This window comes from Frankliniella occidentalis, unplaced genomic scaffold (genome assembly GCF_000697945.3).
Source record: "Frankliniella occidentalis isolate FOCC.00 unplaced genomic scaffold, Focc_3.1 Scaffold202, whole genome shotgun sequence".
NCBI lineage: Eukaryota > Metazoa > Arthropoda > Insecta > Thysanoptera > Thripidae > Frankliniella > Frankliniella occidentalis.
In genome coordinates this window covers 201,744-227,853 of record NW_026267328.1, presented here as the reverse complement: position 1 = coordinate 227,853, position 26,110 = coordinate 201,744, and the positions used below count along the sequence as shown (strand labels likewise).

Below are 26,110 nucleotides of genomic sequence, written 5' to 3'. Positions count from 1 at the left end.
CTTCACGACCGGGTGCAGGTGTATGGTGACAGTGGCCGCTCGCCCGAGGCCTCCGGCCCCGGCCCCGCCCTAGGGGCTCACCCCCTTCCCCCCGCCCTCCCTTCCCTTCCGAAGAGGCCCTCCTCCGCCCCGGCGCCATGCCCTCGACGCCCAACAGCCATGGCGGCGTCCTGTACTACGTCGTCGCCGTGCCGAGGGAGAGCAAGCCGGAGGAGGCGAAGAACGGCCCGCTGTCGGGCTCCACCACGCCGGGCACGCCCGCCGCGCCCAGGTCAGTGCGGAGCGGAGCAGGGCGGAGCGCCGGGAGGGTAGGCAACCGGCGGCGGGTGGCGCGCGCGCCTGTGCGGCAGCAGGCCTACCCGCCCAGGGGCTCCCTGGCACCATGCTGGCACGCTCCCTCTCAACGAACACAGTGGACATGCAGACGGACCGACCTTGCCGAAAGTGCAGGTGGAGAGTGCGGAGTCTCGTCTCCGCGGGGAAAAACATGAAATACACAACTGTGAAATATTTGAAGGGATAATTTTACAGTATCCATGTTGCAGCTCCTTTTATACTTTATTTCAAATAAAATGATTTAACACTAAAGTCACTGGCAAAGTAATTGAAATTGAAATAGTCGATTCTTGGTCTTTTCTTTCTGTTTTATAGTTTTTTGTTGCTGTAACGTGTAAGAGGGGTTTAATCCTTTTCCGGGGGCGTCTCCTCCCGCTGGTCGTGTCTGACATTTGCGCCGAGAAGCCGCGCGTCAAAGAGCGTTAAATGTCACGTCAAGTGAGAAGTGGAACGGTGGAAACGGAGGGGGGGGGGTGCGGGGCTGGGCTTGTGCGCTCATCAGAATAAAATACCGAGCCTTATCTTTTCTTTTTTTGTGAACTCCTACTTACTTTGCTTCGTGAGATGTTATACTGACTGTGTGTATATCTCCACTTGTTGCAGCACCGACAGCGGCTGGGACAACCCGTTCCGGCCGGACGGCGATCTGAGCCGGGAGGCGGACGAGATCGTGGAGCTCATCAAGGGCGGCAAGCCCATCACCCCCACGCCGCTGGGGCCCGCGCCGCCGGGCAGCCCCGCGCGCGAGGCGGCCCTGCAGGCCCAGCACTCGGTGAGGCCCTGGCGCCGGCCGCACCGGCAGACCGCATGCTGAACATGCACACGAGCAAACAGCAAAAGGGCAAAAGAATACAAAACAAAAAACAATAACACTCAAGTTTTACAAATTTATTGAAGTTTTTCGTTATTTACTCTTTTGGAGAAATGCGTATAGTTGGCAGCTTCTTGCACGTGAGTTATTGTTTTTCTTTGGTCTTTTGCTGCTGCTGCTGTCTTTAAGATTTGGTAGAGGGCTAATGCTAGGCGCCCACCTTGTGGCCACTGGCGGTTTTCTTTGTGGCGAAGTGCGAGTAAGCCCGCGCATTGGCCCTCGTGCAAGACACCCTGATAGGAACGCAAGAAATAGGATCGGTGTCTGAGCACGTCTTGTTTCGTTTGAAAGCACTCTTAGTTCGGGATGGTTGCATGGTATCGCATGCCGGTGACGGTCATGTGATCAACGATGAGTTTCTTGCGTTGCCTTGGGAATCTTTTCTTTTCTTAGTTTTACGTGGTGGTAGTTGTATTTTTAATGGTAAACGTGATTGTAAGAAAGTCAAAGAGTGAGATCGTTCTTGCTGTTTGATTCTTGTATTGTTTGCTGGTTTCGGTTTCTCATTCTTGAAAGCACTTTGCAATTTTGTCTGTTACGTTTGGTGTAGAATGGTAATTGTTACTCGACTTCATTGGTTCACCCCACTGAAGGTCTTGACTTGTTCACTTATTGATTAATTCGTAGAATAGCTTCCACTTAAAAATATTACTTATTCCTAATTTGAGAAGAGGCAAATGTTAATGGTAACATTAAAATAATCAATATTACTTTTCACTCAACCTCCACCCGGCAAGGTTGGTAGTGATAATTCAATGTCGAAATGATGACGTTTTGTCGTCGATTTTAACTTCCCCTCATAATTTCGATTGTGTTCTGGTTATTTCGCACCGGGTGTCTGAGATCCCAGTGAGAAAAATAAGTCAATACGTCCCTATTTGGAAGGAACATATTTTGACTTAAAAGATCAAAATGACACCAATTTGATGGCATTTTGTGTAAGGCATCCTCCTTTTATGGATACATATAACGTTAATTAATATTCATCCCCTATTCAAGGTGCCCCTATTCAAGCATTTTGCATTAAGATTATGATTAGAGCGTTCACTGTAGATGAAGTTTTCGCAGTCTTTGTGTAACTTGCCTCGCATTTGAGGAAGCACTTCATCTAATTATTACATGTATTCTACTGGGAACTGTTTCCTTAAATCTCTAAACACGCGAGACTACACGTGCGAGATTTATTGGATGTTTAGTTCTGAAGGTTTAGTAAGGATAATTATTTCATTACTGCCTCCAGTCTAAATGGCGGTTGTAGGTTGTTTCATTACTTTATTATGCATTATGCTGCTTTATATTCTTAAGTACTGTATTGTTGACGTAGAGGTGGTTCTCTTGTATTGGTAAACTATGTTGTTTAAAGTGGCTTTAGTTTGACTTTTATTTATAATTGGCTTAGTGTGTTCTAGACTTTGCATGGCTCCTGTAATTTCGCGCTCAATATCCCTTTGGCCCGAATCTAAATAGGTACTCGTAAACAAGAAATACCTATGCCGATGTATTCCTTGACCATCAACGATGGAGTGCAAAATCTCCGCTATTCCTTCCTATGTGACTTTTGCAGAATAAAGCATAGGTCTTGTTGTAAGTGTCTCCTTTATATTTTACTCTTCTGTTCTTCAAGAGAGGGGGCGTGGGCGTGGGGCAATATCTTTTGCATTACTCTCGTGGCACTGCAATATTCATTCGAGCTGGGATTGCGCTTGCCCGCGCTGACGCCCCAGCGCAGCTACTCTGTATATAGCCTCTCTAACAAATGTGCGAAACCTGAATGCCCAAGTCTCTTCAGGTGGATGACGTCACTTGCTATGATGTGATTCGGCCCGCACTAACAGAACAGATAAAAGGCTGCAAGACGGTAGGCCCCTAACAGAGGTAAGACAGCCTTCTTCGGTAACCAATAGCAAGTAGCATAATAGCGCATTGCTGCAGATGACCAAAACCTTTTTGTGTACTTAATGAATAAAATCAAAAAATACCAAAATTACTAATGATTCAGCTCGCGTAAGAGCAACGTTTTCTGCTTTTAAGGGGTGCTGAACCTCAAAATTGCATTTTTTGGACCTTTTTGGTGAATTTTTTAGGAGAAAACGGTGAGGGATAGCAACATTTGGCTAGCAGCACCAAATACCTTCTAGTTAGGAGGCATTCTCTATTTTTTTCCATGAATGTACTAGTCAAGCTAGTTGAGATGGGTAGCGGTTATAACATTTGATGCAAAAGGTATAAATTTCTTGCGCGCATCATTTTATGGACACCTTGGCACCTACAGCCTCAGTACTTTGAGGGAAGGAAGGTACTATAGGTACCTAAAACTTGTCACAGGGGTTTCTTGATAAAAATATTTTGAACAAAGATATAGCAAAGATAAGAATTTTACTTAAAAAAATGAAGTTTTACAAGATTCAAAAATTCATAGATCAAAATCTAAAGTGAAAATGAACAAACCCCTGTGACAATCTTTGCATAATACCATAAAGAATAACTCCTATAAATTGTTTGATAATACGTCAAAGCACTTCTGAGAAATCATGCGCGCAAGACTGAAAAACAAAATATGGAGAAAAACGGCTTTAAAGTTTGGCAACATTTATTCGGCATAAAATCACTGTTCTGATTTAAAATAATCAACTAAAATCAACTAAAATGCACCAGGAGCATACATGACACCTTCCTCTGCTAACTGCTTTTCACTTGTGTCTTTATTCTTCTGTCTCTTCGCTTTTCTAGCCTCTTTGGTGGTCTCTAGAACTCTCTTCTGAGCTACTGTTTTTCTGAGGGTATCCTTTTCATTGCAGTAGGAGACACAAAACTGACCTGGTGTAATCCCCAACTTCTCAAACACTTTCAGGCGTCCCTTTTGTCCACTGTTGAACACTATAACTGCATCATGAACACCAATTTCCAGGGTTTTCCGGCCACAGAAAACAGTTTTAGGAACATTTTTCCAGATCAGGTTGTTGAGGCTTTCATTCGGATTTTGGGTATAGCCCCCTACACACTTCTGCAACAATTCTTCTTTGCTCAGGTCTTTGAACACTGGCTTGATAGCAGTAAGGACAGCACCTGGAAGAGCTGCTTTGTGCTTGAATTTAGGAAGGGTGCCTTTGCTTTTAGCTTTATTGTAGTTGCACCATGAGTTTTCCCCTTTGGGACAAAGGTGGTGTGTGGGTTTCTTATCAGTAGAGCTGTAACAAAATAAGTATATTACTAATCTTTCTTATAATTTAGGGTTAGAATAATTACAAGATATTTTTTTCTTACTTGTAATGATGCCATATGGCCCATATTTTGTTTTTCATAGTTTTAACATCACTACTTGATCTGATTGCCATTCCATAAAAGCTGGAGAGCTTGTCTATCCACTGATCAGTGAGGCGTCCCCTGCCACCAATAGATTTTCCATCAGCTAATTTCTTTCCAGAGTAACTCTTCTTCAAAGTCCTGAGACGGGTCCCCATGCGTTTCTGAACATGGCCGACACATTCAGCCTGCAAAAAGCAAGAGAAACAATTAGTTTTACCTACTTACTTTTGGTGTCTTAAATTTTAACATGCAGCATGCATACTTTTTCAGGAATTAATTCGTCACCATAAGGTTTAGCTTTTACTAGTGCAGGATAAGTTTTACTGTCTCCATCACCAATGTAAGTCTTAAATTTAACTCCTCCTCGTTGAAGCGAACGTTCAAAGATCCTTACCACGCCTATGGCTTCCATGGCACCACTTGATCCTGTGTGGTTGATAGTGCAGTTGGGTTTGTGGGACTCAAGCCAATCAGTATATTCAACCCCTTCCTTTGGTCCTTTATAATTTGTACAGCCACTGCAGACAGTTGTCAGCACTTCAACATCTAAAACCTTCCCTGTACGAGCACCAACCAGGGTTACAACACCATTCTTTGAACTGTAACCTTTGCGTTGCCATGTTCCATCACCACTACCTTTTATTTCATTAGACCCTTCAAGATTGCTTTCCTCTTCTATAGATTTCACCATATTCTCTTCTGCTTCTTCTTTCAGTACAGCATGCAATTCTTTCAAACTTTTATAATATGACTTAGCAGAAACAGGGGGAGGCAAGTCCATCAATCCACAGAATGTTTTGGTGCCAGTATTTTTAAAACCAAGTACATGCGATGCAAGAATAAGTCTTTTGTTCAGTTCCGATGTCCTGTCCTCACTATCTTTGATGACAGCACAATTTCGAAGCACTTTCAGAACACCACACTTTTCACAACATATTTCAAAAAGAGAGCTAAGCCCCACACGTTTTACTTCAGATATTTTGATAGGGTTGTTGCATTTGTTGCAGCACACAAATTCTGCTATCTGTCCAAACACTTTGTCTATGTCAATAATTCGGAAACCACTCCAGTCTTTTCTTGTAGGGTCAACAGAGGCATTCTCTTCTGTAAGCTTCTTGGAACTTGAACTAACTGGTACACTGCTAACCTTCACAGGTTCATTTACCTGAAACAAAAATAATGGGATTAGAAGGTGGGCACCATAACCATGTTGCTGCGAGGGTTAGGATTATTACTATCGTCCCACTTACTTGAGCCACTCTATTAGCGAGAAGATGTCTGTTTGGCGGTGGCTTCTTCGCTTTGGGCCTTTTCCCCGACCTTCTCTTGACTCCTGTCATTATCTTCGTCGTTAAAATATTTGTTCCATGAAATTATCTTCCACCAGAGTTCAACAATGAAGTTTAAAGGCGCGAAAAGCGAATGTGCCTGTGACGTCACAGTGCATTCGAGTCGGCTCGAATCGCTTGCAAGGCGCAGGCCGCGTTTCCCCCACTCCACCCCATCACGAGACCTTCTCTGATTGGCTCTGAGCTCTCCAATCACAGAAGGCGTCTACCGCGCGCGGAATTCAAACCACAGAAGGCTGGAAGCGATTCACACCGTCCAAAACGGCACTTTAGGCGACTTTTCGAAAAAAGTGAAAATTGTCATTATGCAGACCTTTACAAAATCGCTCACCAAATCCGCAATTTTGCGAATTTCTTCAAAAACGAAGTAGCCCCGAACTAAGGAAGGTCCAAAGGTCCAAAAAATGCAAAAAACCGAAAATCGATTTTTTTGAGGTTCAGCACCCCTTAACGCATGACTGCTGACGAACTCTATGCTGCTTTTTAGCCAGGATTGCTTCGGTTTTTTTCTTCTTCTCATCAAGCTTACTGGACTGGAATGCCTCATAATAGCTGCTCGCTTGGCTTTGTACTTTGAGAAGCACGTTGCATGATTATAGTATAGAAAACCTTTTACACAATTAAACATTTGTAGAAAGCAAACCTCTGCTGCCGTTGAATAAGATGGAAGACTGGAGACACATATGGCACAAGTTCAGCATCGGCGGCCGCTTTAACACAACCCCTTTTCCTCCGGCGCTTCAAATCACTGACCTCGTCTTATTCCTCTTCTTTTCCAGTCGCCCGTGACGAGCACGCCGCACAAGAACGGCGCCAACGGCAGCGCCAACAAGGACGCCGCCAAGCCCTCTTCGCCCGGCAACGTGGACGTGACCAGAGGGACGGTGTCGGGGGGCGAGTCCGCGCAGGTGGAGCACGTCACCCTCAAGAAGAAGCCCAAGTGCAAGTGCTGCATCGTCCAGTAGCCGAGCACGCCGAACCAGCCAGCCGCCGCCCCGCTTCGCCACCAAATCGAACCCTATTTTTGCTACGCGAATACGAGAAGTTTATTTGTGCTGTCGGTAGACGCGTGAGTGAGTGTGCGTGCGTGTGTGAGTGTGTGCGTGCGTGCGTGTGAAACGGTGGTGAGGCGCGGACCACTTTTGTTTTAAGACTGCGTCGTCGGCGGCCTCTTGAGAAGGGGCGAAAGGGCACAAACGCCGTCACGCCCGAAATGATAAAAAGTTAGGATAAAAGCCCCAAATGTTTCTTTTTTGTTTTTTACAAAAAACAAAAGAGAAAGAATGGGCCGGGTGATTTTGTGACGGCATATGTGACGAGGTGTGAGTGTGAGCGACGACGCGACGGCACGGCGACGGACCGGCCAGGACCGGCCAGGCCGCTTGTCAACGGAGGCCCCACCCTGTGATAACGTGATACACCCCTTTACTGCTTTGTTTTTAACTTATTTATTGTAATTATTATAATTATTATTTTCTTCATACGAGGCGTAGTTGTAATATAAAATACACGTTTTGTACGCAATAATAATTTGTTTTTGGTCAGTGCTTGCCGGACAGGCTTGTTGACTGTGATTGCCGACCCTACGGGAACCTCGCAAAGGGTTGCCCTCGAGCGTAGGGTAGCGTGGCGCCGAGGCGGGTATGTTAGGCGTGGCCGTTGACAGGGGGTTGAACGTGGGCCTTGTCGGCAAAGCGATTTGGAAAGAGAGAGTGCGAGAAAAAAATGTGAGCACATGTGTGTGTGTGTGTGCGTGTGAAAGAGAGACAGAGAGGAACAGCGGGTACGTGAAGTGTATTTACGGAATGAAGTTATTTTTACACAATATTCGACTTAAGTTTTAAAATTTTGACGAGTGCAGATGTTTTACGTTGTTCCGCGGCGTGTCTCTCAGTACGTGAGCTAGAGAAACAGAGAATGTGAGGTGAGTCTTTTTTTTACAAATGTGGGAGCCCCCTAAGCTAGACAATGTCTTTGTTAGACGCCGTTACCTCGTGTACTTCCTATTCTGCTGTAGACTGACTCATTTTTGTTTTTATCATTATGTACCAATCTCTTCATGCTAATCTTCCACCTTCGGAAATGCCTAAATGTCCGCCTTAGGCGATGTGAACCTCGATAGGGTGTAAATTTGATAGGTCTTGTCTTGTTTTGGTGTTTTGTCTTATCAAAACACCGCTTTGTTATATATGCCGATATTTTAGGACCAGTTTTCGAGACAAAGCCATACTTAATCTCTTAAATTTTTATACCTATCCCTACCCTCACGCAAAATTGCGTCTCAAAATCGAACACGCTTTTGCTTGGTTGTTTAACCTGCTTCATGTCGTTGCAGGAATGCCAAGTTCAATTGTCCACATGAGCCAAAACGTATTATAATACTGTTAAAATTTTCTTGTTTAAAAATGTCTTCATAAAATTCAAACTTGATAGCCTGGTTCTTGTTTGCCATAAGGAGTGAAACGGTACAATAGGTTGGCAGAAGCCTGCCTGCCTGCTTTTCCGCAGTTATAATTTAAGCAGTGTCAGTCGCTTTCTTTCAAACTGCTTCACATTTTAATCAAATGTTGTAATAGTTTTCTCCCATCTTTCTCTCCAAAAGGGTTAAACTTTTGAGCTGAAGCAAAACCAGGCATGTGTTAGTTCAACATTAAACGATTAGAAAAGCCCGCGTATCTAAGCATCGTGCCAGCAGGTCGTCATACCCTGTTCCGTGTAAATTATGCCTTGCGTTCACTGAGCGTTTTCCTGTACTTGTACAAGTAAGGCTTTGGCTGCAGAGTCCCGTGTACAGAATTCAATTTTCGTAGCGCAACCCACTGTCATGTGTTCTTATGACTTTCAGTATGTTGCAGTACAGCTTCCGCATTTTATTTTCTTTGGGGAATCTGCGTCCAGGAGCGCGTACTCTTGCTGGCATGTAGCTTAGAGAGAGATACAGAGAGTAAGGTGTGGATGAGGTGAACAGTGGAGAGTAAGAGAGAAAAGGGAGGGAGGGACACGTGTGACTAAAAAAGTGAAAGAATAGATTATTTATTTTTCATACTGCGTTGTATTGCTTACAATCGAGGGGAAAATGAATTCCAATCTCTTTATTAAATTACAACCCTAGTGCAAAAATGATATTATTACTATTACTGTATCAATAAATGATAAAACGAATCATTGTACAGCAGCATATTGTACTTTTAGGTCTCTTTGTCCACAATACAATGGTGCATTAATTTTTCAAGTGTAAATAGAAATGGTGTACTTGTACAGCAAACCAGCCTTTGTCTGTTTTTCCCGGCAAACCTTCTTCCCCTACATAACGTAACCATGAGATCACAACACAACTCGATCAGCCTTGCACACTGCTACAACACAAAGTTCAAGGTGTGCCGTACCCAAGCACCCCTGTAACAAGGCTGAAGGTGCTCTCGGGGTGTTCGGGTAAGTAATAGTAAGCAAAGGCGTGCAGTAGCGACAGGCAACGCGGCTTATGACTTGTTTTTATATTTGAGACAGACAGTTCCGTGCGACACCCACGTTTTGCAAACTAGCAAAACGGCTAACGAGGTATTTTAATTCACAGGATTAATGAACGTTGCTGTATTCCTAAGCTCGCACAGTTTTATTTGAAGCGTCATCATGCTCTTATAAAAAATAAATTAACTTTGAAATATACCTTGTGTTAAACAGCTTCTATTCAGACACCATCGGCTTCAGCCCTCGCAGGGTGTTCCTCGGCGTCGGAGAATTGCCCCACGACTTTAACCGTGCCGCTTGCCTTGTGACGGCGCAAAGCAGAGCTGAGATGAGACCCTACCCAATAGACTTTGCCGCACACCGCGCAGATGTAGAACATTTCAATCTTCTTGAGGACTTCTTGTGGAACCTTTTCAATCTGCAGAACGAGGAGAGATCAGACAACACACGCTCTACATCCAGTTGATCCCTGTCTCTAGCTAGAGATTAGACTTCTCAAGATTTCCGGAAAGATATAAAGTTGAATTTGCTGATTCGGGGTAATATTTGAGAAACGGTGAAAGTTAGAACTTTCTTTTTGTGATTTTTAAAAACTAGGACCGCAAGAAGTAGGAAAAAAGATCAACGAACCTGAAGTCATTTTGACCTCATTTTGACATCAAGTAAAGCTTGAAATAACGTCGAAATAACGTCAAATGTGACGTCGAAATGCTTCCCATGAAGTCAGGCGACATTCCTATGTGACTTATTTCTATTCCTTGGGGACCCCACATGAGCACGTGGACGTTACGTTCCCCGAGGCAATACGGGAAAAGGTTTGGGGCGCGCAACGTTTCGTTGCTCGTGCCTCTACGCACTCAGGACCGAGATCAGGGTTGGCCGTCGGCTCCACACAGCTGTAGAGCGGGCTGGTCTGCGGATCGTCAAGAAAGTACATCAGTTTTCTTCGAGATTCATTCGGTAAATGACGGGAGGTCAGCGCCTGCGAGACTCGGGGTAGGCCGCCCCGCAGTACACGCATGCACTGCAAGCAAGATGTTGCCTACCCACCAGGCGCTACAACAGCCTGTAGGAAGCTGTAGGGGCTGTGCTGTGGCTGTTCCGCAACGGCGCGAGTGACGGGGGTACTTTCTGGACGACCCCTTTCCCAGTGCACTCTAATTGCTTGAAAAATTGTAATCTCTAACTGAGTTGCTGGCGACTATAATATGAAGCGAGCAGCTACGCCACGCACCTGTATCTTTGCCCCGAGCAGCGTCCTGCCCTGAGCAATGCTGCTGGAGTTGTCGCTCAGCACCCAGCCCCTCTTCACCTCCGCGGGGGCGGGTGCAGCCTCCGCCGCTCCCTCCTCGGAGCCCGCGCTCTCCTCGGCGTCCATCCCGGCGAGCTCCATCAGCAGGCCCCGCCCGGCACGGTCAAACGCGTTGCTGTTGCATTCCTGCGTGAGACACAACGCCAGCCATGTTAGCATCTATATTCGAGTATGCGAATCTTTAGGAAAGTCGATACTGGACCATGTCTACACGGGATATGCCCCGGAAACGCAAGTGTGTGAATTACGCTTTCCGGTAAGTGAACGCCATTCATACACAAGTCACACTTCCATTCCCTGAAGTCTACAAATAGGCATTCACGTAGCTACAAGAGTGCGATATTCACATAATACTTGCATTTTCAGAGTGGGAATCATTCGGGGGCACCTCACACATGACGTCATACAAACGTCGCAGAGGTCTCTAGTCAGAATTTGGGTTTTAAAATTTGTATCATCTGCTTTCACGATACGTCCCACGTCATAGCTTTTTCCCTAACAGAGGGCAAACCGGGGCAAACAAACCTTGCAGCGCGAGAAGACATCCGACTCCTGCACGTTGATGCCAAAGTACTCCAGGACTTCTTTGAGCTGGTCGCGGGCAGCCGAGCACGCCACCTCGTAGACGTCCTCGGGGCCGAGTTCACTGCAGAACTGTGGAGTGGCAGAATAAAGGTGTAAGACCCCTTAAGCAAAACGGGCTGCCTTCGCCTACCAGAACAGGCAGGTTCTACTGTTCGTTTACTGTGAAAGAACTACGCGATAGGGAAGGGGGTGTAGCGACCGGTAGCGACTGCCAGCCTGATCTTTCTGAAATGTGCACTGAAAAATTTAAAGGCATTTAAAATTCGCAGCTTTGAAAATTTCAGCATGCACAAAGGTGATTTTTGTTACGTGACTACTGTATTAAATCCTCCATACACCCCCGCCAGCGCCAGCACAGATCAAGCGGTGTTGCTTGACAGAAAATTTTGATGAAGTTATAAAGATTGTACACTTATCTATTTTTGGTTATTAGAGGGGAGTAATTTTTGTACGGCATTTGGTATAAAGTCATAGTTGTAAAGTAAATTGTTTGCGAGGCCGTGGTAAACTACTACTTGCGTAACCTTTCCCCTGATGGTATGATCAAGAAGCCTGCAGCCAGCGAGCCAGACGAATTGTGGCGAGCAAGTGCTTGAGCTCGAAGCCACAAGTGGTATGCCACTCCTGCCAGCCGGATTCAAGGAAACAACATTTAACATTGCAAGCAAAGCTTGTCCATATTGTGGCCGCGTGGAACCCAACGACCTAACTTGTTAAACGTCCTACCTTTGTTTGTCCAATGATAGTTTTTTAAAAGACTTCTACCACGAATCTGGGTCAAGAAAAAAAGGGCACTTCACCCCTCCTACTAGAATGATGTGATCTGTGTACAGCTCCTAATGTGTGTGTACCCTTAGTAATCTAGCTCACCCAGTCCACGTTGCTGCCCTTAGAGAGGACGATCCTCCGCTGCTCTGCTATCTGCCTGAAGACAGCTTCCACCTCGGCGTTCGGATACGACTTCAAGCTCTTGTCCAGTATCATGCAGTCCACGCCGCACTTCCGCAGCTCCCGTCCGAGGCCACAGAGCATCACGTCGGCGAGGAACTTGAAGCTGGAAACCTGACCCACGTCCTCATCATGTGCCTCTTCCTTGTGATGCGGCAGCGAAAGGTTCCAATATGAGACACAGACAAAAGAACACGATAAAACACTAGATGTTCATGTTACTTGGAATTTTATTCTGTGTATGAAAAATACTATACACTTGTTTAAAACTATAAAAAATAACAAGCAATCCTAACTTTCAGTCATACCACACTGCTAAGCGATTTGTTATTGCTAGATGCTGGCACATTTATTTATTTTTTAAAAATCATCCTCAAGATTCAAATTTAAAAAAATAAAAATAAAAACCATTAAAATAAATTCCTTTTGAGTTTGTTTCAAAATCTCCCAATCAATACTGTTAACGCTTCTACTAAAACTATACTTCACACTTCATAGCACACATACAAATTCGACAATGTGTGGACAGTATTGGTATTGAATTCATTGCTGATCAAAGTAAAAACTCTATACATAATGTATTACTGGCATGAGGAATTCCAGATCAAATTCATTTACAGAAAACAAATCACATGCAAGATGGTGATAGAATATGTAAGACCCTGCTCCTTAAGATTGTAACATTGTACAATTATTTCATTTTAAATATACAAACTAACTTAATGACTTTGTAAAATAATGTTACTAGATGAAATGAGATAAACTCCTGCTATGTCATTAACTCTAGGAAGCAGATTTGTTTAACATTAGTGGTAAAATTACAAAAAAGTTAACAAAGTAAAAAGTAAACCTTTGATCAATTAAATTTGGAACAGGATTCCAATTGCAACAAACTGCTCATTAAAAGTAATATTTAAAATTACAATTCAACACAATCAAGAAAGTATACCATTGGCACTCATCAAAATTTCAAATCAATTACCTCTCACAGTACAGCTCTAGATAAATCAGCAAGCTTCACAGTGACAATGAGATCACAAATATTTGCATGAAATCACCATAAATTTGAACATTTCATTGTTGGCCAAGTTATAATCAATGCGTACTTAGCCTATCACAGAACATGAAGAAGAACAGGATTGACTAAAATATATATCAAAATGATATCAGACTTTGAAAAATTAGAAATAGATTGTACTACAGTTTTGTTTAAGAAAGTGAGTTAATGTCATTTGTCATAAAAATTATTCCCTTACTCTTTACTCTGTTAATGCACCTCATGCATTTGAAAATGTTTTTACGCCTGGTATTTTATGAGGGCTTGATTTATTGATATAGATCATTCATATATCACTGGCATCTCAAAAAATGTAAATCATTGGGTATTAAAATTTGTTGTTCTCAGAAACTCAAGTTTAGATCCCATCATTATATATGTTAAATAAATCTAATTAGAGGTAAAATCAAAACATTCTACAGATGTTTAGCAAAGACCAGCTGCTCATACAGACTTCAATTCATCACAAAGTATAATGTAGCTACCATATCCCTGTTTCCAAATCATTTACATCATCATTTCATAAGCCAATTTGCAGAATAAAAAATGAATAAAGTTAATGTAACTGTTTGTAGTTAGAATATTAACAACAACCATCTTTCTGATTTTCTAATAAAAGCCCTTGATTAAAGTCATAGCAGATCTTAAAACATCTTAAAATAAAACTTAGTAATAATAACCCCTCACCTGGCCGTGACTGGGCCCTTGGCCAGGGTTTGATGAGCCACCTCTTGGGTACCTGCCTCTTCCTCTTCCCCTACCCCGTCCCCTTCGATGGCCAGAGGGACCACCAACACTCTTCTTTGGAGAGCGGAAGCCCAAGATTAGTTCATCAACTATTTCCAAAAAAGGAAGGCCTTGAGCCTCAGCATATTTCTGCATATCCCTATGCAATTCTAGTAGACAGAATGCATCCAGAGCTGTTAAATTAAAACAGAGCAAAATGTTGGTCAGGTTTTCTAAAAGCTTTGATTATTTGATGACACAAAGTACAAGTGTACATAATTATCACCTGCATAACGTATTTGTCCCTGTCTTAGAGGACGCTGCTCCCAGTTTGAAAATTGATCAGACTTATTCAATGCTTGTCCAAAACATAGGTTAACAAGTCTGGACAGACTTTCACCACCTGCATTCGCATCCCTACCTGTACAGGAAATAAATGAAAAGCACTTTATAACATCTGACAAGGATAAGTAAAAAATTGTTGTGATAACAGTAGTTTGGAAGTTGGTCGCACCGGAGAAAGGAAATGTCATTCCTTTATTTTGAAGGCGTCGCCACACTTGTGAGAGATCCAAATAACCTGAACCATTTAATTTCATATTTGCAAGTGGAGCAATTGCAGCCTTGATCATTACCATGTCTCCTCCAAGACCAAAACCTATCAGGAAAAAAAAATTGGGGTAGTCAAATAAAATTTAAATTTAGCTAAGCAGATAATTTTATGATCAGACCAAATCTTACCAAGTTTCAATACTTCAGGGTTTTCAAAAAATAGACGGGATGACTCATGCCAAGCATCTTCAGGTATCCCTGCCATACCAATAACATCTAGAATAAATATGCGGTCCCATGTTGCAATTTGAATGAGAGCCAATTCATTTTGCTTTCCACCAAAAGCCGGTTTCCATTCTGAATCAATGCCAACAACTTTGCAATCATGACTGTTAATGTACATCATACATTCTCTTAGTAATTCCTCAGAATCAACCATCTGTATAGCTGAATCTGGCAGCAACAAACTATGAAATGAATCACTAGAATTATTCTCGCTATGTTGTGCATTTACGTCCTGAGGTCGTGGAAACTCAGGCCTGGAAATTACAAAAAAATTATTGCAATTTAATTATAAAATGATAGTAGATAAAGATCATGTAAGTAGAAGAGAACAAGTCCATACTTTGCATTAGGGTTTTCTTTAACATAATCCACAAGGTACTGTGGCCAATCGTGATGAGACACAGAAAATTCATTAGCCCAATAAAAAGCCTCCCCTGGCTCATTATAGGCTGATAGAGATAATACTAGTTCTAATTGAAGAGATTTATTATCTTTCACTGCATCATATATCATTTCTTTCCACGAATCTAAGCCTGAAAAAAATAAAGGAGTTACATAAGATAATTGCATGTGAGAAATTGTAAAACATTATTATAGAAGTAGATACAACCCAGTCTCCAGTAAATAAACTTACTCAAAGTTCTTTCACTAAATCTTTTATGAAACAGGAAATTCAATGTACCAGCACTACGCTTTTGATTCAAGTTTGGTGTCAAATCATACGATAAATTGTATGTCTTGACTAGCTTGGCAATTAATTTTCCCAAAGGCTTATGATGCATAAATCTATCCAACTTGACATCTGGTACTTCTAATTGCCTGCAAACAGATAGACACATAAACTTAGGAAGAGAAGGTCTGCGTTTGCTGAAGAGAAATCGCGGAGGTATAAAAAAACATACCGGACAAGATGATCAACATTTTGACGAAGATTTCTGTCAGCTAATAGCTCATCTAAACGGTGCACAAGATCTTCTTGCATCGCCGGCTCCTTCATCAGTGCCTCCTCAGCTACTGACAACTTATCTTGTAGTATAAGTGGCAGGACAAAATAATCAATTGGAAACTCCCTTACAAGACCGAGAGCTACTGAACACTGACATGCCTGCAACAGGGAGAAGAATCAAATGTGTAGCAAACAAAGAGTGGAAGAGAGACGAGTTGAAATACCATGACAAACCAACCCACCTCCTTATATTTTTTAGCCAGGACAAAATCTTTAATGTTGCCCACAAATAACATTTTGTCTGCTGGCATTTTCAACACATCAATAATTAGCTTTGTTAATGCATAATTCTTTTGCATCGTTATGAGGCAAAAGGCATCATATTTGAGCTGGGGAGTTAATTTGTGACATATTTCCCTTTCATGGGCTCTAGCCCAACCACAGAACTCTTCAATCACTGCAATCAAAATATTAAACACATAGACAAAAGTGAAGTTTATATATACATGATATAAGGGACTAGAACAATTTTTTGAACTCACCAAACGATGCAAGCGTATTGGTTCTGTTATGTAACAGATCTTCACAATCAGCAATAATTTGCAAAGCTGATGCATATGGGTTGTCACATGTTTCCAAGAATGTCAGTAACTGTTGTCTAACATGCTCACTTTTCTTAACTGAAATTAAACGAGCACAAACATTATGTGTGATATGTCTAAATTGAAGGCGCAAAACCAGTTCCTGACCAAAATACTTACGCAAAGAGTACTTTTTCTTTAGAGTGGGCAGAATATCTGGGGGAATATTAGTAAAATATAAAGTTGTTGTCATTCTCTCAGGAAGTCCTGCTGCATAGTTCCTTCCTTGAGGAGGTCTTTGGTAGCCATTGCTTCGGCTAGGGTTTGACATATCTGTAACTGAAATGAAGGGCAAACATTAGAAACAACACAACTGCAAGAAAACAATGACTACAAGCTACTAGAGATAGAAAACCACAGAAATCAGTCACGAGATGATACCAGAGTTAGAAATTGATGGAAATTGTACGCGATTGTACAAAAGCAAATCGGATAGATCGCAAACGAGTTATAAAAGTAATAAATTAAAGCAACAACAATGAAACGTAACCTATTTCGATGCGACAAACACGCAAACGTAACCCGACGTAAGTCGACGTAAGCCGCAATGAGAAATAAATATCTGCCGGCGCAGAACGGAAGGGTGTAAGGTACCACTCGTTACCGCTGATATGCTGTTTGCAAAGAGAGTGATTGTTTACGCTGTGAGTAGCAAAAACCACACCAAAGAGTTTAAAGTTCCACAGGTGACTGAGTTGCGGCCATTTTTTTCATCAGCCACGAAACAGACCTAACCTATCAAACATAACCTGTTTTCGTTGAATTGTGTTAAACGCGTCACATAAGTATAAATTTGAAACCTTTCTTTAGTGCCTTGAAGTAGAATGTGTTCCCAAACCGCAAAATTTTATTTACAACGACAGACCGACGAGGATTTAGACTCTCTAAACGCCACCTACCTCTAGGAATGTCGGGATCTGCTAGCAATGTAAACTTGGTCGTCTGGTCTCGGCGGCGGAACACACACACACGCGCGCACACACACAAACACACACACGCACACACGGGTTTTTCGCTGCATTTGAACATTAGCGCCACACAAACCTCTGTTACCAACTGTACAACGTTCGAGAAATGAACGAACACTCACATCCCACATGAACTATTGGTTCTTAAAGATTATTCAATATATAAAAATGTAAACTGGAATAACAAGAAGAAGAAGAAACGGGTGAAGGAGTATGATCAAATTGATGGAGTTTTTAACTTGTTAAAATGAAAAACATGCTTATTCGCAGTCAGCACCCAAGTTGTTTTCGAGCTCGAGCTGTCAGCCGCTGAATGGCCAGACGACGGACTTTGTTTTGACACGTATTTTCCCCTTGAAAATCGCGTCAAAATGAATAAATTCTCAATTTCATTGTTTGGGCTACTGTGTGCATTGGTGAGTGACGTGGTTTTCCAAATACCTTATTGGCCTCGTATGTTTGTTGATAGCAAGGTTATGTTGTCTTTTTACTTCATGCACTATTAGTGTTAATGTCACATTTCTGCATTTCTGGCAATATTGTCAGTGTTATACATTGACCTTTTTTTGTAATGTTGAATGTTAAATTTTAAAATTGTTAAATTTTAAAATATGTATTTTTATATTGTCTTGTGTTCATTCATCTAATTATGTACCGTATGATCTTTCAGGTATATTCCTCTGCTGAATTTACCGCTGAAGATTGCTGGTCATTAGGGCTTAACAAAGCTAATTTGTTGTGTTCATCTTGTGACCAGCTTGGTAAATATGGACTTAATGATTTAAAGTGAGTATCCTTGTGATTGGTAGAGGTAGTAGCAATATTGTAACAATGGTTATCCTTTTAAAACCACATTCCGATTTTTCTTAGGGACCATTGCAAACAGTGTTGCCATAAGGATGAAAATGCTGATGCTGTTAAGCGATATCCAAAAGCACGTTTGGAAGTTTGCACCTGCAAATTTGGAGCATACCCTCAAATTCAAGGTTTGCTACCAACCATCAACTTTCAGCTGTGATACAGTTACCTTTCATGAATGTTTTATTTATTTTTATATTTGCTTCAGCTTTTGTAAAAAGTGATAAACCTGATAAGTTTCCCAATTTAAATATCCGATATGTGAGAGGTCTGGACCCCGTCATCAAACTGCTTGATGAAGATGGCAATATTCAAGAGGTACTTGCAAATTATCTTTTTATTGGTTTGAGAGTAGTCCAACTGTGTTGTAATTTAATTTTCTGGTTTTGACAGGTGCTAGCAATTGAGAAGTGGGACACAGATACTGTTGAAGAATTCCTTCGAACCCACTTGATACCTCCAGAAGAACTTGAGAAAAATGATAAAACTGATTACTTGAAAACCAATATGGTTTAAATCTGTGATTCCAAACTAGTATGTACTGTGATTCTTTGGTGAGAAACTTATACTTAAGTAATTTTAAATGTTTACATTAAAGAAATTAATACATTTAAACATTTGTCTTTCACAAATCCGTAGAGATTACGCCAATATTCACAAGTTTGCAAATGCAACATATTGGTAGGGGCAACTGACGGGTATTAATGTTTTTGTAAAACCACGATGCTGATTGAATTAGTTCCTGTGAAGCTGAAGACACCTTGTTATTTTTGTTGAGTAATCTGGTTGGCCGAATGCGAACAGAAGCCAGCTTTAAGCTAGTTTCAACCAATCAGGTAATCCGAAACAAGTGATGGGATGGTTTCAGTTTTACTGACATTAAGTTAATGAGTTTGATTGAATGTTCTTGATTGTTCAACACATTTATAGCTAAGAAGTGTTTTCTGTTCTATTTACTTTCCCATACTGATAGCATGTGACTTCATGTCAGATTTGCAGGCCAATGGCAGTGTGACAGAGATGAACTCTGACACAATTGAATTAAAGTGACTGACCTACAATGCACTAGAAGGGTTTCTCAGGAGGACACCACCTCGCCGCCACTGTCAAGGCAGCACAAAAGGTACTTGGTAAAATCAGACAAGGATATTTGAAGCCAAATCAATATGTTTATTAAGTAATGCTATATAAAATTCATTTGAAAATTTGTGAAAATCGGAATGACATGAACAGTACAAAATAAAAAAATACAGGTAATAGGTATTGATGCAGTACTAAATAAATATATTGAACTGACAAAGAGGACTTATTCGTAGACCCAGGAAGTGGCGGCAGGCTTCCAGTCAACAACTTCCTTAGGCTGGAACCAAAGGCTAATTTCCTTCTTGGCAGCTTCCACTGAGTCAGAGCCGTGGATGATGTTGCTGGAAATTGTAGGAAACAATGAGTTTGACATCTGAAATGTTCTAAAGCAGGATATTGGTGGATGTTTTACTTACCGGCCAACTTGGATGCACAGGTCACCACGGATGGTGCCAGGGGCAGAGTCCTTGGGATCGGTGGCTCCAAGAATTTGACGACCAGTCTTGACAACGTTCAAACCCTCCCAGACCTAGTGAGAAGGTTATTAGATTGGTGATGTGCAAGGATAATGCGACTTCCAGGTACTCCAAAACAGATGAGAAAAACTTACCATGGGGACGACAGGTCCAGAGGACATGTACTTGACAAGACCAGGGAAGAAGGGACGGGCAGAGAGGTCAGCATAGTGCTGCTTCAGGAGATCCTCAGTAGGCTGCAACAAGACACAGACATGACGACGCCGTACCAAAGAGGCGATCCGACCTTGAACTCGTCATGAAGATAATCCCCTCCCACCAATCCTGCTGGCAACCCCGGAAGAATGACAGAACCCCGACAGCTCTGCACAGAGACCTCGCAGGGGAAGATATGGCGGGCGGGGTGCTGTCGACCCCCATAGACACGATCGCAATCGCTCGAAAGCGCGTCACCGCGGGAGGTAATAGGACCTATAGAATGAATGGGCACAGGCACAGCAGCACCCAGCCATAACCTGCCCGAGCAGCGGCGGCAGCAGCAGACGCCCCATGGGCCGCGACGCTTCCAGTGATCAAATTCAATGAAAATTGAAGGGAACAGCGAACAAGCGTCAGAAAAGACCTTGACCACGAACCGTGTCGCAAAGCACAGGTACAGGGACAGCCGCCACACCATGATACTCACCCAGACGAACTTGAGGCCGACGAGCTTGAAACCCTTGGACTCGAACCTCTTGATGATCTTGCCGACAAGCCCGCGCTGGACGCCGTCGGGCTTGATCATGATGAAGGTACGCTCGGTGACATCGCCCATGGTTGCGGTGTGGTTGTTCAAGTTGTTGAAAGGACGGAGCGATGCGTTCACCACGAGAGCGTTGGCAGGAAAGGTGCTTGTACGGCGGAAGTCACTCGAGCCGGGCCAGTGGAATTAATAGGAAGGAAGAAGAAGAAGTGGAGGGGAAGAACAAAAGAGCGCTCTGAGCCAGAGTCACCAACGGCATTCTTTTTCAGTGGAGAAGGTGAAAACTGAATTGATTTGCTATTTTGGGGGCATGTGTCTAGGATAAACAGAGTACGTCACAATATAAATTGAATAATTTACCTGATTGTGATACTTCATGATATGATATGAGTTACAGTATTACTTTAATTTTCAGAGTTGGCTAAATTGCTAAGAACCGGTCAGTGCTAAGCGCGGGATCCTTTGCGTTTTTTAATCTAGTCAGTCAGTACCACAACTCAAGCACTGCGGCTCTAGTTGTGTTGAGGGTGCCAATTCCTGAAAGATGATGTAATTAGTTCTATGCTCATCGCTCGATAAAGACCACGAGTTGTTCATAGGTATGTATTCTTCCGTTACTCTAGGTCAGTGGGGTTACGTGTGCATTGTCAGATATAATACAAACCTGAAAGCAGCAGCGTTTTTTTACCCAGTTTGCAATGATCAATCAAAATGACGTAAATTCGACGTAAATTCGTCAAAGTTTAATTAAATTTGGGGCCACATTTTCATCAAATTGGCGTATTCTTTGTCAAATTGATGGTGTTTTGATTGATCATTGCAGACAGGGATTACCACAGAGTCGAACCATGGAAGTGTTCGTGAGTTCTGACCATAAACACTTTTCAAATGCTTTGGGAGAAACTTGCGGTGGCGTTACTGATCAAAATCCATTTTGTAAAACCTGGTATGTAGAAACGTTTTGTTCTGATTCATGTGCTATGCTAGTGATTATTAGGGCTTGGTGTTGGCGTCAGGTTGACAAGGTAAAACAAGGAGAGAAACATTGTCAATCCACAAGTTTTATTTGTTATTGAGGGCTTTGAAGCAATTCTGACAACACTGAACTGAAAACAGAGCAGAAGTTTTACTACTACCGTCAGCAAGAGCAAATATTTAAACCAGAAAAGGTTGAAGTCCTTCTTACAATAATACAGAAGTACAGCCTCCTTTCACTAGTATTGATTTGTAGTTCAAGTGCAGTACACTAGTTGATCTGGTAGTGTGCTCGCACAAGTTAACTACTATAAGCTGATTTTTTTTATCACTTAGAAAATTCATCCATTGCATTGCTGTTACAAATATTTCAGCCCTTACAACGGTAAAAATTACAGGTAATTTTATTTGAATAAATAGAAAACACAAAAGAGACCAGAGTTTCATAACAAATCCTGCATATGAATGGGTCACAAGAACTAATACCAATGAAGAAATTCTAGTCCAATATGAAGTAATAATAAGTATAATATCAAAGCTGGATACCATGAACATAAAACAGAACAATCAAACAAAAGTTTTCTAATTTTCTAATCAGATTGTAGATAATACATTTAAAAAGGCACAACATGATGTTTGATTATCTTTAACACAATAAATTAAAAGAAATGTGATGTCTACATACGCAGCACTTGTTATGCAACACCACACCACAAATGGATAAGGAAGAAGCAAAACAAACAAAACTTGTCATTTCAAGTTTAGGGATCCTATTAAACTTAAATTCAAAACAGTAAAATATATCACATACTGATACTTTGAGACTAAGTAATCCTTGAGTTGTGACAAATAATGGAGCTATATGTCAGTATTCATCAGAACATAATATCAAGTAGATAATGACCTAGTGTACATTCACAAAGCCAGAATCATAGCTATACTTCACCAAGACAAACTATAGTTCAGTCATCACAATGGCACATGATAGGATGTGAAAGTCCAAGTTTTAAAAACATTCCATGCTGAAAATATTGGGAATTTCATTTGCATGCCTAGTAAATTTCATATTTTTATTATAAATTTAACAAACAACAAATAAAAATTTTAAAAAATGTGTAAAAAAAAAAATAACAACTCTGCACTTTGACTTTACAGCATAGGAATGACCAAGTGCAAAAGAGGAGTAAAGGGCACATCCCCTTCTTTTTCTTTTAACAAATCTAATATTTTTGCAACAGGTTCAAAATGTTTTAAATTGTAACAAAATTTAACAAACATGCTCTCCATTAGCATAAACAATAATGAATGTCATTTCAAAAGTATGCAACGTCTCTAGGATGCACACTACAATGTGCAGTTCAAAATAGTGATCATCTCTATCTAAAAATTTGTAGCTCTACTAGAACCTTATTCTATACCTAGTAGTAATCTTACTCTAGTTTACTTATTAAACTACATGGAGGGGTATGACTGTGACCAACACTTATCATATCATATTGTAAGAACACAATACTGGCTAACATGTGAGCTTATCTTGAGATCTACACAATTGGGTTTGAGGACACTGAGTTGTGAATTTGGGTATCTACAGTGTGTACACTCATTTCTTCTGTATCTTCTTCACTTTCAGACCCTGAAGTGGACCTTGAACTTCCATCTGATCCTGTTCTAGCACCTAGATTCTGATTTTAAATAGGAAAGATTAAATCAATTAGATTAAATTAAATTAATGTGCATATTGATTCAGTAACAGCATGTAGACTTACATTTCGCGACCTCATTGGCAATCTTGGACAACGATCAGGGTTGCTCTCTAAGGTAGATCCTCTACTGGATGGTAGGTTGCTACGGTCAGATGTATTACCTTCATCCGATAAATGATTCAATTGCATGATAAATGGTTTCGCTCTTTGTCTTCGACATCCAGGGGGAATAGGTCTCCGTGCCACACTGAAACAAAAAGACATCTAACAGTGAAACAAATTTCCTTGTTCAAAATTCTGAGGTAAACTTGATGACTTGATGAAACATACCTTCTTCTTCTGAGAGAAAATGTTTGTGTATCACTTTCTCCATCCTGCTCATCATCAGTGAAGCTTTCTTCCAAACCAGAGCTCAGAGGAAGGCCGGTACATGTAGATCGCCTGGAGGAATGTCCTGATCCAGAAGCACAACCTAGGTGTATTGTACTGCGTCCAGAGTCAGCCTCAGTATTTCCATTTTCTGATAAACATGTTGAAACTCTGTTCCCATTCAGAGTTTCACTCACGCGCCTCCTGAGTGACTCAATTTGGTCATCATCACTACAATCTTTAACTGTCAACCGCTCATTGCAATTAACTTCAAGCTCATCCTGTTTGAACATCAAACAGCGGGTTATTAGTTAATTTCATTTAGAATAAAAATAATTATGGAGTTTTTATACAACTATTCAGGGTTCCCACTTACATCTAATGCTTGTTCTGTACTGTGACAACTGTAGCATGAATTTCCATTGAGGCTTTCCTCCGAACTGCCACCAATCTTATCATCATTCATTCTTCTGCTTCTTTGAGAGTGTGATCGAATGGATAATTGCACTGGCCTACCCGGCAACCTTGGCCCACGTTCCTCGTCACTTAGTGAAGATCTTAAGCCACGTTCTAGCGGTGATCTGATGATATCCAGCTCAAATAGAGGATTTACAACTCCACAACTGTTGTTTAAAGCATCGGTACTGGAGTCTGGGCTTCCACAGGATTTTCTGAGATCGCACTGTCTCACAGGAGAGACTGTACAATCAGGGAAGGAAACCCTTGGAATTGGAGCTTGAGGAGAATAAACAGGACTGCTGTCTGATTCACTAATTTCCATAGCCTGGCCAGAGATTGATGGTATTTCAACATTCCCATTAGGAGTTGTTGCAATGTTCTGTTAAAGAATGAAAAACACAACAATTTTAAAAAATCTGAACTACTAACAGCACTTTTATTGCATGAAAGTCACCAAAATGTTTCAAGTATCTACAAATTACCTTTCTTTCTTTAATGGGACTTTGTTGGTTTGAAAGTGATCTACTGTATGAGTTCCGCATTCTTGTTCTAATTCTAGCTTCCCTCTTTGCACCTACAGGAAGACCATTGGTTGCAGCCTTAAAACATTCTGGTTGGGATAAAGAGTTCAGCTGCACACATGTAGGAGCTTTTACAACAGCCTGAAATGATAGTATTACAAAAATATATTAGTACATGTACATAAAAAATATTTGAAATATTTTTTTACAATTTTGTATGTACAATTCTTGTTTTACCTCTTGAACCTCCCAGGATGAATTATAGGGAGGAGCAGCAGGTGAAAATTGAAGACAATTCTCTGGAGATGTGGGGCTATTTTCTTCAGAAGGGAACCTTCTCTGGGAACTTTTGCAAAAGAAGGGGCGTCCATTCCTTTTGTTGCGACCACCTTTATGGGAAGGACAACTTTTTTCACGCCTAGAAAAACGCATAAAAAGATATTGGTACATCATTTAATATGACAGGGAATATTTTTGAAGAAGCTGAAATAGCACTTTAAATAGAAAATAACATACTTTTCAAGTTGTTTTTCTCTTTGTTCTAGCTGTTGCATGTACAAGCTGAGCTGTGTGCAGAGGGAGTTAACACTCTCTAGCTTGCGAGCGTAATGCTGGCGAATGTCTTGAGCATGCCTTAGTTCCTCTTCTCTTTTAGCAATGAGCTCAGTTTCTAGGATTGGACGTTTGTTGTTGGCCGATTTCATAACAGACATATGTTCTCTTACTTCTTCCTTCCATGTGGCCTGTTTCCAAAAAAAAAAAAAAATCAAGTTAATTTTTGTGAGTACAATGTTATGTTAAATGAGCTGCAAATAAAATTAAATTACAAGAAAATTACTCACTTGAGTATTGAAATAATCTTGTGCTGGTGTGCAAAGAACTTCAATAGAGGCGATTTCTAGGTGAAGAAGGATATGTTTGAAGGAGGGCCTATTACGAGGCTTAGCTGCCCAGCATTGCTTGACAAGTAAACGGAATCCACTTGGACAAGTAGCAGGAATTGGAAGATGCAATGATGCACTTCCAACTCCCCAAATTACTGCAGAAGAGTCAACATCTCGGTAGGGAGTTTCACATGTCAGTAATTCCCACAGAACAACACCAAATGACCAAATGTCGACTTTTTCTGAACATGGCTCATTTCTGATAATTTCTGGAGCCATCCATTGGACTGTGCCTGCAAAACTCATCTTGGTACTCTTCTCATTCCATTCCTTACTAGTTCCAAAGTCACTAATCTTCACCACTTCATGTTCGCCAATTAGAACACTGGAATAAGGAGGAAATTAAATATTATATATGTAATAGATCAATAATTTCTTAAAAAATTTAAATGAATAAACAATACTTACTTTGGACTTTTTAGATCTCTGTGGATGATTTTGTGTTGATGTAGGTAATGCATTCCTGAAGCAATTTGCTTAGACCAACTTACAAGTCTAGCTGGAGGTATTCTTTCTCCCTTCTTCAATAGGTCATACAATGGACCATATGGGCAGAACTCCATTATGATGCAATAGCAAGGTGCTTGAGTGCAGACACCCCTGAAAATAAAAATGCATAAGATTATTTAT

The 26,110-nt window shown here is 41.4% G+C and overlaps 6 protein-coding genes across 9 annotated transcripts in view; 2 read left to right on the top strand and 4 right to left on the bottom strand.

Moving 5' to 3' along the window:
- LOC113205482 (uncharacterized) overlaps window positions 1-9,127 on the top strand; it is a 106,056-nt gene extending 96,929 nt beyond the window's left edge. Inside the window, exons 4-5 of the mRNA XM_052272368.1 lie at window positions 940-1,108; window positions 6,642-9,127. Of these exons, the coding sequence (XP_052128328.1) occupies window positions 940-1,108; window positions 6,642-6,827 (355 nt within the window). The 3' untranslated portion in view covers window positions 6,828-9,127. The remainder of the gene's footprint in view (window positions 1-939; window positions 1,109-6,641) is intronic.
- LOC113205481 (uncharacterized) lies at window positions 3,780-6,283 on the bottom strand. 3 transcript variants are annotated; one of them, XM_052272367.1, is made up of 5 exons: window positions 5,764-6,283; window positions 5,150-5,678; window positions 4,776-5,071; window positions 4,472-4,698; window positions 3,780-4,395 (listed from the first exon to the last, which is right to left on the bottom strand). In XM_052272367.1, the coding sequence occupies exons 1-5, from the start codon at window positions 5,851-5,853 to the stop codon at window positions 3,849-3,851; spliced, it is 1,689 nt and encodes a 562-aa protein (XP_052128327.1). In that variant the 5' UTR covers window positions 5,854-6,283; the 3' UTR covers window positions 3,780-3,848. The 3 variants fall into 3 exon arrangements, with proteins under 3 accessions (XP_052128327.1, XP_052128326.1, XP_026276916.1); XM_052272366.1 differs by having other exon boundaries at window positions 4,776-5,678; window positions 5,764-6,282; XM_026421131.2 differs by having other exon boundaries at window positions 4,908-5,678; window positions 5,764-6,279.
- On the bottom strand, window positions 8,880-17,273 carry LOC113205480 (exonuclease mut-7 homolog). The gene is made up of 15 exons (XM_052272365.1): window positions 17,183-17,273; window positions 16,503-16,661; window positions 16,284-16,421; window positions 15,984-16,198; window positions 15,698-15,900; window positions 15,430-15,614; window positions 15,136-15,328; window positions 14,700-15,049; window positions 14,473-14,616; window positions 14,245-14,379; window positions 13,920-14,152; window positions 12,098-12,319; window positions 11,168-11,296; window positions 10,565-10,768; window positions 8,880-9,748 (listed from the first exon to the last, which is right to left on the bottom strand). Exons 2-15 carry the CDS (start codon window positions 16,651-16,653, stop codon window positions 9,551-9,553), a joined length of 2,700 nt encoding a protein of 899 aa, XP_052128325.1. The 5' UTR covers window positions 16,654-16,661; window positions 17,183-17,273; the 3' UTR covers window positions 8,880-9,550.
- A 189-nt stretch (window positions 17,274-17,462) lies between these two features.
- Window positions 17,463-19,548, top strand: LOC113205483 (selenoprotein F). Its single transcript, XM_026421136.2, has 6 exons — window positions 17,463-17,766; window positions 18,021-18,136; window positions 18,221-18,336; window positions 18,417-18,526; window positions 18,602-18,762; window positions 18,848-19,548. Exons 1-5 carry the CDS (start codon window positions 17,722-17,724, stop codon window positions 18,722-18,724), a joined length of 510 nt encoding a protein of 169 aa, XP_026276921.1. The 5' UTR covers window positions 17,463-17,721; the 3' UTR covers window positions 18,725-18,762; window positions 18,848-19,548.
- LOC113205484 (nucleoside diphosphate kinase) lies at window positions 19,358-20,686 on the bottom strand. Its single transcript, XM_026421137.2, has 4 exons — window positions 20,453-20,686; window positions 19,902-20,003; window positions 19,708-19,820; window positions 19,358-19,632 (listed from the first exon to the last, which is right to left on the bottom strand). The coding sequence occupies exons 1-4, from the start codon at window positions 20,579-20,581 to the stop codon at window positions 19,515-19,517; spliced, it is 462 nt and encodes a 153-aa protein (XP_026276922.1). The 5' UTR covers window positions 20,582-20,686; the 3' UTR covers window positions 19,358-19,514.
- Window positions 20,687-21,554: 868 nt separating this feature from the next.
- LOC113205479 (serine/threonine-protein kinase MARK2) overlaps window positions 21,555-26,110 on the bottom strand; it is a 34,988-nt gene continuing 30,432 nt past the window's right edge. For both annotated transcript variants that reach the window (XM_026421126.1, XM_026421128.2), the window contains 9 exons: window positions 25,889-26,080; window positions 25,379-25,805; window positions 25,053-25,279; window positions 24,774-24,954; window positions 24,498-24,677; window positions 23,933-24,394; window positions 23,518-23,837; window positions 23,251-23,434; window positions 21,555-23,166 (listed from right to left, as the gene is read on the bottom strand). In XM_026421126.1, coding sequence (XP_026276911.1) covers window positions 23,026-23,166; window positions 23,251-23,434; window positions 23,518-23,837; window positions 23,933-24,394; window positions 24,498-24,677; window positions 24,774-24,954; window positions 25,053-25,279; window positions 25,379-25,805; window positions 25,889-26,080 — 2,314 coding nt within the window. In that variant the 3' untranslated portion in view covers window positions 21,555-23,025. The remainder of the gene's footprint in view (window positions 23,167-23,250; window positions 23,435-23,517; window positions 23,838-23,932; window positions 24,395-24,497; window positions 24,678-24,773; window positions 24,955-25,052; window positions 25,280-25,378; window positions 25,806-25,888; window positions 26,081-26,110) is intronic.